Here is a 12,180-nt window from a genome sequence, read left to right as displayed (position 1 = left end):
CCTGGCATACATTATCCTGTATAATCCTCACAATAAACCCCAGGAGGTACAGGCATGTTTTATGATACCTGCTTTAAATAGTGAGTGTGAGATAGTCCGTGTAAAGCATTGGCATGGGGCCTGGCACAGAGTAAGCTCTCAATTCCTGTTAAACGTCATGGGTGGGGAAACTGCGGCTGGCCCGGGGGAACTGACCTGACGACCACTTACCTTGTGAGGAGCTCAAGGGCATGGAGTGAGACCACATGGGTGAAACAGCTGCTTGTGGGGGTTTTCTTTGTGTGTGTCATTGAGAAGTGTGGGCATCAGCTTGGCCCAGCACCTTGGTGTCAGTGTTTAGTCCTGAGGGGTCGACCTGGTAGAAAAGAGAGATTCTAAATTCTGGCTCTCTCAGTCCTGAGTGTTGAACTGAGCCCTCATTTTCACAGCAGATTTATAGTAACTAGTTCCAGGGTGACTCTGAGAGGACACTGGGCCCAGGATTGCGCTGTGTGTGTATGTATGGTGCTGTATACCGGTGTCTAAAATAGTGCGGGTTTAGGGTAGGGGCCTGCTAAATCCACAAATGAATGAGTGAGTGAATGAATGACTGAATGAATGATCGGGGAGGTGAGGTGGCCTGCAGGATCACATAGCAAGGCCCTGACCCTTAACGCTGCACCATGACAGCTGCTTAATCTAAACTGATGAGGGAGGGAGGTAAACACAGGTTTCCAGTTTCCTTTGGCCTCCAGCCAGAGAGGAAAGCCAGCGACTACAGGCTGCTGTACAGCCCCCCGCTGGGCATTGGGCACTGTCTGAGCGTGTCTATGGGCCTAGGTCTCCAGGGAAACAGAGCTCATGAGAGCTGAGGAGGGAGACCAGTCATGCAGAGGGTGCTCGTCTGTCAAGAGGGCCAGAGAAAAAGCAAGAACCTCCCTTACCAGAATGTGCGCCCTTATTCAAGCTCAGGCCCACCTGCCTTCTTATTTTTAAAAAGTACTCATCGAAGTACTGCATCTGTTTCAATCTGATCGTCTTTCGTAAGGCAAGTCCCTAAAGCCTTGTTGCCAATACCCAGGGCTTCTCAGACTGTCACTGGGTAAAGGCTTACCGGGATGACCTGACATCCTACCTGAGCCCCTAGCTCTTTGGTCAGAGGCAAGAAGTACCAGGAGCACTGATGATGAATTTCGGGTTAATACGGAGCCTACAAGACATGATAATTCTGCCCCCAAGACTTCTACCACTGTCTCACGTTACGTTTTGTTGGGGGAGGAGAGACGTGGCCCCGAGATCCAGGCCTCTTGCTCTTTCGCGAATTCCTATAGAGCAGTGGTTCTCAGAGCATGGTCCAGGGAGCAGTAGCCGCAGCCCCACAGCATTTGTTAGAAACGAATATTTTTGCACTTTACCCCACACCTACTGAGCCAGACACTGGGGTGGGGCCCCCATCTGTGTCTGATTTTAGTAAACTCTCCCGGAGATTCTGATGCCCGCTCAAGTTTGAGAATGACTGAGGTAGTGTTTTTAACTGGTCCCACCTAGAGATTTCTAGGAAAATATTTGCCCATCAGAACGGTGTCCTCGCCCTCTCCTCTCCCATTGCCCTAATTCAGCCTTACTGTCTCTTGCCAAAGGTGAGATCAGATACTTTCAGTAACAAGTAACAGAAAATCTCAACTCTAACCTAAACAACAGAAGACATTAAGTGGTTTGCATGTTCTATGTGAAAAGTTCCGAGGGAGGTCGGTCGGGTGTGCAGGGACATTTGAGCAGGGCTCCATCATGCTGTGATTTTTCTCTGCCCTCCTCTTTGTATCAGGTTTGCTTTTACCCTGGCTCCCCTCGTGGTGGCAAGGTGGCTGCCTGCTACCGTCAGGGCTGTGTGCTTCCTTACGGGTTCTAGAGGGAGACATCATGGCATCCTACAACATCAAGCAGAACTAACAGCTTTGCTCTGATTAGACCAGTCCTGAACCAGACATCAGGACATGTGGCAGAGAATTTCTCTGATAGCTTTAGGCCCCCACTTCCCGCCAGGAATGAGCCATCTCTCCTGGCTGTTTCGCGAAGGGAAAGGAAGAACTGCTGCTGTGCATGCCTGAAGAAGGCGGCAGCCGTGATGCTCAGGGCCCCAGGATGAAATGGCGTTTTTGCTGTTTGCCCCAAATCCACGCTTCCCCCAGCTTTCCCAGTCTCCAGAGACAACATATCCAGGAGGATCTCCCCGATGCAGAAATCTGTCTACAACACCCCTTGTTAAAACCCTTTGGCGCCTGTCCCCAGACACACATACAGAGCCCTCAGGATAAAGTTCATGCTTCGAGATGTTCATATTCTAGGTAACCTTTGTGGCCTGCTCTCTTCCCATCCTTTGAACCCCGTGGAACACTCCATACTTCCCCCTTCCACACTCTTCCACGCAGCCCTGCCTCTGCACTTGCTGTATTCCACCTAGATTGTCTTTGTCTTTCTTCACTTGGTAAATTTGCCCTTCAGAAACCCAGCCCAGATGTCTCCTCCTCTGGGAAGCTCTCCAGGGTAGCTCCAGGCCTGGTTAACCAATGTGGCCCCAGGCTTCTGGGTGAGTCAGTCACGATGTGCCTGTACCTCTCATCTCTGTATCTGCCTCTGCCCATGGTCTTGGGGTAGGGACCTGTCTGATTCGTCCGGGGTCCCCAGTCCCCAGGCTTGTCACACACTGGGAGTCCAGATAGTGTTTGTTGACTGAATACTACTTTTATGGCCCCCACTCACCCTAGCAATATGGGTCCCTAGTAGACCCTCAGTTGGTCGTTGTCAATGGATTAAACTGATCACAAACCTCACTTCTCCAGGTTGTGAGAAAACCCTGAGCCACAAGCTGCTTGCCGTCCTCTTGAGGGAACAGGAAGGACGAGCCTCTAATGGGTTCAGGAGTTGGTCCTTAGTACTGGGGAAGTTGGGTTTGGGCTTGATGAGGACTCAGAGGCCTCGAGCTTGGTACTCAGGAACCCTCCATCCTCAGCAGCATGTTTTCGTCCCAGGATGCTGTGGGCACAGGCCTGCTGGGGCTTTCCTAGTGGACGGGTGCAGACACCCTATCCCCCTCGGAAGAACAGGTGCATCTGTAGCCAGGGGTTATTTTAGGCCAGTTCTTTCCTTTAAAAAAGTTTTAATAAAATATTTTTTTAAATATTTCTGATATGAAATTTTATAACACATATTTGTTGACTAAAATGTGGAAAATACATACAAGTATAGACTACCTGTAACCCTTCCCTGTATGTTGATGTATGTGCTTCCATTCTTTTTTTTTAATTATTATTATTTTCCCATTGAATTTTTTTTTTTTAAGATTCTTCTTTTTTTTGGGGGGAAGGGGAACAGGACTTTATTGGGGGACAGCGTGTACTTCCGGGATTTTTCCAAGTCAAGTTGCAGGGGGTGCAGCCCACCATCCCTTGCGGGAGTCGAACCAACAACCTTGTGGTTGAGAACCCACTGGCCCATGTGGGAATCGAATCAGCAGCCTTTGGCATTAGGAGCACAGAGCTCCAACCACCTGAGCCACCGGCCGGCCCCCATTCTCTTTTCTAAGCATGCGTATTTAGTAACTTCCTAAGGCATTGAGGTGATTATTATTTAATTATTTTATTTTATTTTATTATTTTATTTATTGAGATGATTATTTTCTTAATGAATTCCTCTGCATTCCTGTAAACATCCCCTGTAAATGTCCCCTGTAGCCCCACTGCTGATAAGCTGAAAGGTAAGTGTTAGACCTATGTAATGGGGCCCAGTAAGAACCATGTCATGAAAGAGACTTTATTTTTTTTTGTGCATCACACAAAAGGCACTAAGATGTGACACTTTCAAAACCAAAAGGACGAAAAAAACCCACTTTCCAAAAAAGAGAAGAAAAAACAAATATTTTGCCACATGCTCACGTTCATGCCGAGGACTGTTGTGTCAAAAAAAGATTCAAACTTCTGAGGTACAGGTGACAGGCAGCGATTTCCTGAAAGCACTCGATCGAGGTCCATATACAAATTGTGAAATATTGTGGGTTTTATCCTGGCATAGAACCAAAACTTGGCACATTTATTCATGGGAATAAAACCAAAGCTAAACTGGGAGCTTCCCAGCAGCCATGGCAAAATAAATAAAAGGGAAGCGCTAGGGTCATGGAGCTGGTGAATTGCAGAAGAGGAAATGAACCAGATTAGCGGAATGCTCAAGCTTTCTTGGTGCTGAGTTCTGGAGAACAGGGGTCATGAAGACCGTGGGTCAGGGTGTTGTGTAAGAGACCATTCCACCGAACGGTGCAGGAACCACTGGGTGTGGCCACTTCTCCTGTTGACTCTTGATAATAGCTGCGGGTGTGTTGATAAACTGTACCTCTGGAAAGGCATATTTTTGTAAGAAGCCTAAGGAACGTGGTCTGAGTATGACGCTTTCCAGTGATTTCGTTTGCTAGAGCTTTAACAAGTGCATATTAACTGGTGCGGCTTTCACTTCACTGTCTGGAGGACGGTGGAGGTAGAGGTGATGAGTGCCATTTTACAGATGGTGGAAATTGAGGCTTGGGGAGATCGAATGGCTTACCCAAGCTAACATAGCACTACCAGGACTCACACTCAAGTCTACCACCTTTGCTTTTTCGTCAGCACCCTGTTAGAGAGTGGGGTGTCTGTGCCTTTCTGATCGCCCCACGGGTAGTGTGTCTGTCTCTTGGTTGGACGGACTTCACAACCAGCAGGGGCCAGGAACCGGAAACTAAACAGTGGCTTCAAGTTTATGTTACTTTCCACCTTTCCCACCCACCTGAATCAATACTTAAGGAAAAAGAAAAAGCACCTTTGTGCATACGATAGGAGCCCAGAATGGGCGAGAGTAAAGGTGGGAGTGAAACGGGGGGGGGGCCTGTGTCAGTACCAACTGCACGTTTTACTCTTTTTCCATTCCGTGCACTGGGCTGGGAGCCCTTGCGGGCCCGGGTCTGGTGGTTCTCCCAGAGCTGCTACCAGTGGGGGGTGTGGTAGGTTTATGTTGAATGAATGAGTGAATAAGTGAATGAATGAATGCCTGAATAACGTGGAGATTAGGAAACCTGCTTTCTAGTCTGGGACCTGCCACTACACAATCTGTGTGTCCTTGGTCCGTCACATCCCCTTTCTGGGCTTTGGCTTCGCCACCTGAGCTGGTCTTCAAAGCCCTGATGTCCTGATGTCCCGAGGCAGCCAGGGCCCCGGGCTCTGAATGATGGAGAGAGGCAAGAGACAGGTGCTGAGATTTCGGGAGGACTTGGCCGGCTTGTGTGTGGCTGGAAGATGTCCTCTGAGATCCCTGCTGTGGAGTGCAGGAAGTCGGGCAGCTGGCAGGTGGGGACGAGTGCGCAGGACAGGTGGGAGGGGAACGAGAGGGTGTGGGCTTGGCTGAAAAGGCTGTTCACTGAACCTGCAGGTTTCCATGGCAACTTAGTTTTTCTTTTTCTGAAAAGTGAAGTGCCCCAGCAACTCCCTTGGGTGTTAGAGCCTCCTGTGAGAGTTGGGGCCCGATTTGTGGGGGTGTGCAGACTGGCAGGTTCTGGGGCAGTAGGAGGAGGAGAGGCTGGCAAGTGAGGGCACTGGGCACTGGCTGGTCCTGCCGGGGCTGGGACTGGGCCCTTCGGGTCTGCCATCTCATGGGCGGTGCGCCCCTGCTCATCATTGCTTCGCCTGGTGTTTTCTGCAGATCATGATCGAGTTCTGTCCTGGAGGAGCTGTGGATGCCATCATGCTGGGTGAGTGTCCCTTGACCCAGGGCGATGGTGCCCGGTCGGCTCTGTCTGGGACGGGAGTCCTTCACTCCCCAACCCCACAGATCGCCCTGACCTATTTGAGCACCTCCCCGCTCTGTCCCCTTATGGGAGCAGGGGTTGGCTTCCTGGGGAGAACACAGGACACTCGTTGGGAAGCAAGGAGCACTCCCTGTTAGAAAAGCGCGGTGTCCTTGAGCTGGTCACTTGTTCCCTTGAGCCTCCTTGGCCATAAGACAGATGTGATGCCTCCTTTGCCTGACCCCACAGCACTTTTAGGAGCTGGAAAGGAGACACCTGAGGGGGGTTCTTTGAAAAGCGGGGATCCCCACTCATTTCCTAAGAGCTCAGTGGGGATGTTGGCAGGTCTTAATGTCCCAGGCAAGCTTGAGCAATAACAAGAAAATGTATCAGTAACCACCCCTGGTTTGCGAGTAGTCACTGTATGCCAGAGATTGTGGTAGCTGCTTTCACGTGTATTCTCATGTGTAAAATCCGAAGGAGTACACATGAAGGAGTACAGCAGGTCTTATTCTCGACCTGCTGATATTTAGAGCCACACAGCACAGCTGAGATGTGTGAACTCAGGTCTGGGTGACTCGGCTCCTAATTGCTGCCCGCCCTGCGTCCTCCCCTGTTCTTGCCAGCCTGGTGGGCAGTGAGTGAGGAGAGCCTGTGGCCCTGGGGCTCCGGAAGGTTGAGTCACAGGACTCTGGGGTCCAGGCCTCTGGGGTGGCTCAGGAGAGGGGAGGTGTCCTCAGCATCATGTAGCACCATCTAGCCACTTTTTTATTGTGAAGAAACTGTCTTCCCCATGTTTATCTCAGGAATGCCTCAAATTTGTGGCAGCCTTTCCCCATTCTGACCTATAGAAATGCTGGCCTTCCTTGCAGAGCCCTTTGCCACTCCCAGAGTTCCCAGGTGGATAAATGACAGTAGGGAACAGGATACAGGCACTTGTGATGTGGCCCTTGGGTGTGCCTTCTCTCAGCAGAGACTGCCTAGGAAGATTTTCGTTGTTCAGGGTAGAAGCTAAGAAAATAAAAATGGTGGTCTTGTACGAGTTTGGACTCTCTAGGTTATAAAGAATCAAAGACGATTCAAACTAGGTTAGGGAAAAGAAAAGGTAGGGGATATGGGAGGGGTAATTTATTTACACAAATAACTGAAAAGTTCAAGGGTCCAGCTTCAGGCACAACTTGATCTAGGAGTTTTTTAAAAAAAGTTGTCACAAGAACGTGGTTTTACCTTCCACATTTCCAGTGCCACCACTGTCAGCCAGTTGACATTTCTTCAACACCAGCTCACATCAGGCTCCAGGCCTTTGCTTCTGCTGGTTCCTTGACCTGGAATGCCCTGGCCCCACCTTTTCTCCTCTCAATCACCTCTTCTTCCTTCAAGGCACAGTCCAATGTTCTCTGCTCCGGGGAGCCTCCCAGTTCCTCAGGCAGACAGCTTGCTGCCCATCCTGCCCTTCCTTCCACACACTCGTACCCCTTCTGTTCCAAGCATTGCTCACTGTTCCCGTATCCCTCTCTGTGTCGCTGTACTGAACACAGAGCCTGACTCAGAGGAAGCATCACTCAGTCTTGCTTACAGAACGATATCTCCATCTCAGAAGGAATGTGTTTACAAACCTGAGGTCTGAAGCCAGACTGGCTGGTTTGAATCTCATCTGTACTTCCTACCTGGCTGACCGTGAGCAAGTGACCTTGCTCTCTGAGCCTCAGTGTTCTCATCTGTAAAGTGGGATAATTGTGCCCACTCCGTAGGGTTACTGTGAGGACGAAATAGGTAACAAGTGAGGAACTTACAAAGTGAACGGGGTACACAATAAGTGCTCGCTCATGTTGGCGGCTTTTGTGTGTGGGCCTGACCTGGAGCTGCCGGCAGCGAGTGCTTGCTGAATTGACAAGTTCTCTTGCTTTCCAGAGCTGGACAGAGGCCTCACCGAGCCCCAGATTCAGGTCGTTTGCCGGCAGATGCTGGAAGCACTTCACTTCCTGCACGGCAAGAGGATCATCCACCGGGATCTGAAGGCCGGCAACGTGCTCATGACCCTTGAGGGAGACATCCGGCTGGGTAAGGGCGCCTGCGGGTGACGGTGGGAAGGCAGAGCCCCACGCTGCCTGCCTGGAGGTGTCCTCCTGGCCTCCACGGGCAGCGGGGGCCGAGCCGGGGAGCCTTACTGTGGCCGCCCAGGATGTGACAGCCCTCCTTCCCCTGTCCTGGACCGCAGGCCACGTACAGGGCCCATTGGCTCAGTCTTTCTCAACTGATGGTGATTTTGTCCCCCAGGGACATTTGGCAGTGTCATTGGTTGTCACAGCTAGAGGCAGGGAGAGACTGCTGGCATCTGGTGCGTAGAGGTGAGGGACGCTCAACATCCCAGAGCATGCAAGACGGTCCCTCGATACATAGAGTGACCCTGGCTGTGAGGCCCACAGTTGGGGGGTGGGGTGCTGGCCCAGCTCTTTGCTCATGTGCTCTGGGGAATTCAAGGGAAACCTTCCGCTCAAACATCAAGAACTGATCACTTGTAGGAGGCAAAAACCTGGGTCGGGACCATGTGAGGACCTGGGCAGAGCAGGAAGCCCTGGGTTGGGGAACAGAGATGAAGAGATGGGGTGTCCTAGCAGCCTTGCCCAGTGGGTTCTCATTTCCCATGCTGTCTCCCCCCCGCATCCCCTAAATCTAGAGGGTGCTGACGTGCGGGGCAGACTTCAGAATCCCACGCCAAATGTAGCAGAGGGTGGGATAGAAGCAGTCGGGTGCATTAGGTTTCCAAATGAGTTGGCATATGCAGTTAAGAAAACCAGGAAGCCAATTAAGACGGAAAAAACCGTGCAGGGAGAGTTGAATGTGCCAGTCTTTACCCATTTCCTACTGGGGCTCCAGGGTCCCTGCTGAGGCCCGTTCTGTTTTGGGAAATGCTCCTTCCCAGCTGGAATCTACAGCCTGGCAAAGCGGTCGAGGAGGCCTGGGAGGAGGGTGGTAGTCTGCGTGCCGCTTCCTGGGACCGTCTGGGCCCTTGGAGCACCCCTCCCCTTGTCCTTTTGTGACTAACGGAGGCAGAAAAGAATTGATTGCTCAGGAGTTCTTTCTCCCAAGCAAAGCCGTGACCTCCTTGGAGACTACGTCTGTGCTTCTCAGTGAGGTACAATCCCATAGGAAGCATCAGGGTGAGCTGAGCAGAAAGCCAGGGGCTCTAGACGCAGATGAGTCGGTTCAGATCCTGTCCCTGCCACTTCTGAGCTGGAGAAACATACCTAACCGTCCAAACCTCCGTCCGATGGGTCTAACAGAAGACCAGCCTCACAGGGCTGCTGGGACCATTGGGGTGAAGTAGATGCAGTACTGTCCCAGTGGGCGCAGGGTCATGTCCCTCTCTGCTCCTAGGTGTTTCCTCGTGTTAAATATTTCCTTCTGTTCAGGATTTCTAGCTTCCTTTGAGATCATTTGATAGGTGCCAAGTAAAGCACAAGTTTCAGCACTGGGTGGGTGTGAAGCAGTTCTCCGTGGCCCCTGGGTATCCATTTGTACAGAGAGAGCAGGGAACCGTGTCTGCCGCCCGAGGCAGTTAGGGTATTGAGTGGCGTGTGGACTTTGAAGTCCAGTCTGTATCTTTGTCCTGGATCTGCCACTTGGCATTGGGTGACCTGGAACAAGTCACAGAATCCTTCTGAGTGCCAGTGTCTCAAACTCTGGATGGGGTAATAGTTGCTTCCTCATAGAATTGGGGTGATGATTTAGTGTGACCGTGCATGCAAAGCGTCTCGGGGGCCAGCACATCGCAGAGGCCCAGCACATGGTAGGAGTCTTTCTTGAGCTGAGGAATGTCTGAGGGCAGCTGCTGCTGGAAGGGAGGTACCCCACACTCTAAAGAACCTTTGTTCCTCTCCCCAGAGGTGCTTCTCTGGAGATGGGAGGTGAATTTCACAACTTCTGGGGTCTTTCCAGTTCTAAGCTGAGGTCTGAACTGGTCTCAAGATCAAAGAGCCCCGCACAGAGCTTGGCAGTAAGTAGTAGGTGCTCAATACATAATAGCTTCTAGCGTGGCCAGCACTTTCTCGGTTTCTGATTACTGCAGGACCCTGCATTCCCAAAGGCCCCCCGATGTACAGCAAGCCTGGCACATGGGCCTGGCAGGAACACATACCCGCCTCTCACCCCCACCTTGACCCAACCCGGAATCCCTGTGTGCTGTTGTCAGCAGGCTGGGGTCCTGGTTCTTTCCCTGTGCCCACCATGCACTGAGCCAGTGTTTGATAATGTAGTACCTCATTTAATCCTCAAAGACCACTGGTGACATTTTACAGACGAGGGATGTGGCAAGCTGAGAGGTTCATTTGCCCAAGGTACACAGCTAGTAAGAACAACGGGCGTTCAGACTAACGTATCTGGCTTCAGAGCCCACGTGCTTAACCAATACCCTCCTTTTTAGACTCTTTTGGTAGCAAGTGGTAAAAACCACCTCCTGTGACAAAGGCAGACAGGAGAATGTGTGTATATGGTGTATGGAACTGAATTGGGGAGGAGGTATAGCTAGTTGAGCATCGAGGTGAGTTGGACCCTGGAACACAAATGCTGCTGAGATTCTTTTGTCTCTGCCTTTTTGTGTGTGTTGGTTAGGCTCTCAGACCAACCCCCTCCACGAAGCTGCTGGCAAGGTCTGGTTTTACTTTTCCCAGCATCACTTCCTGCAGGATGACCTGAACCTCATTTCAGATCTCAGAGTCCATAATCCCAGTGAAGGGCTCTGATTGGCTCAGCTTGGCTCAGGTCCAGATCCCTGGACCAATCAACGAGGCCCAGTAAGGAGGGCTTCTTCGATAGGCCCAGCCTGTGGTCAGTCTCTGAGAATGAGGGTGGGCTCATGTACTGTGTTTCCCCAAAAATAAGACCTAGCCGGACCATCAGCTCTAATGCGTCTTTTGGAGCAAAAATTAATATAAGACCCGGTCTTATTTTACTATAATGTAAGATTGGGTAATGTAATGTAATGTAATATAGTATAATATAATATATAATATAGTATAATGTAATATAATACTGGGTTTTATATTAACTTTTGCTCCAAAAGACGCATTAGAGCTGATGGTCCGGCTCGGTCTTATTTTCGGGGAAACAGGGTAGCAAGATGGAAGTCTCCCAACACCCTCGTGGAGCAGTGTGGTTGGGGTGGTGGAGATGGTTTTCCAGAAGAGAGGGTTTGGACTGGCTAGAAAAACAAATTGTTGTCTGCCATAGACTGACTGGCGGCACAGTCTGTTTGAATAACAGAGACCCAGAAGAAGGGGAGTGAGTGAGGCAGAAGTGTTGAGGGGTGGGAAGCAAGAAAACAGACGGAATTTGTATTTGGGGTTGAGGGAGAAAATACCAGAAAAAGACAGGGTTATGTGGGGAGAAGAGAGTCGATGAAGGCAATGGGGATAGGAGGCCGAAAATGGAGGGGGATTCATGGGAAAACAGTGGCTTCGTTAGTGGTCACGTGTGTCTAGTTGCCTGAAAAACAAGAAAATGAGAAGTGAACAGAAAAATAGAGCAGTTCTTCCAGCCTTACATTTGGCTTAGATAATGTGATCCCCATTTAATAATGAGGAAACTGCGGCTTAGAAAGATGAGGTAATTTGTCTCAGATCACAGTAGGAGCTTCTCACTTCCCTGCCTGGACTGTTTCCATGACACTCCTGGGAAGGCAGGTGGTCCCGATAATGAAGAGAAGTCACTTGGGTGCCCTGGGGAAGCCTCCCTCCTAATAAACCCAGGCAGGCCGCTGGCTGCTGTAATCTGGAGGATGGAGGCCCCTGGGATTCCAGGCTGGGGGATGTGAGCCTTTGCTTTTTCCTGTCCCCAGCCCAATTTCAGCAGGTCCCAAACCTTCTCTGGGCTTCACTTCCCTGTCTATACCATGGGGGCCCTGGCTAGTGTCTGTCCAGAGGGCCACTGCTGGCATTTTGGATGGGACGGTTTGCATCCTGTAGAAGGTCCAGTGTCCCTGCCTCTCCCCAACTAAATGGCAGGAGCAGTCTTATTCATGTGACAACCAGACCCCCGCCATTCATTTCCAAACACTTCCTGGGGCACATGGCACCACCACCGTTGGTTGAGTACTATCTGGGAGGTTCTCAGACCTAGAATTGGAGGGCAAGCCCCCTCCCGGCATGGGGTGGAGGGTCTAGGGGAGGAGGAGGAATGCAGACTGCAGCTGGACAGTGGTTTGGCTTTAGTCGGCCTGACATTGTCTGGGAAACAGCTCCTCTTATCTTGGATTCTTTGCGTTGCTTACAGTTAAGTGGACAGATGAGAGATTCTCATATTTTCATCCATTCTAAGTTCACTGCTTGTGTGTGTGTATATTGCATAACATACAATGCAGTTTACACTGTGTATATAGTTTTCTGATTGTAAAAGTAATA

The 12,180-nt window shown here is 50.7% G+C and overlaps 1 protein-coding gene across 2 annotated transcripts in view; it reads left to right on the top strand.

Annotated features, from left to right (window-relative positions):
• The window catches only part of STK10 (serine/threonine kinase 10), an 88,496-nt gene that overhangs the window by 33,397 nt on the left and 42,919 nt on the right, over positions 1 to 12,180 (top strand). For both annotated transcript variants that reach the window (XM_033096140.1, XM_033096141.1), the window contains exons 3-4: positions 5,698 to 5,746; positions 7,694 to 7,843. In XM_033096140.1, coding sequence (XP_032952031.1) covers positions 5,698 to 5,746; positions 7,694 to 7,843 — 199 coding nt within the window. The remainder of the gene's footprint in view (positions 1 to 5,697; positions 5,747 to 7,693; positions 7,844 to 12,180) is intronic.

Source organism: Rhinolophus ferrumequinum, chromosome 24, assembly GCF_004115265.2.
Source record: "Rhinolophus ferrumequinum isolate MPI-CBG mRhiFer1 chromosome 24, mRhiFer1_v1.p, whole genome shotgun sequence".
NCBI lineage: Eukaryota > Metazoa > Chordata > Mammalia > Chiroptera > Rhinolophidae > Rhinolophus > Rhinolophus ferrumequinum.
This window is presented reverse-complemented; position numbering and strand designations above follow the sequence as displayed.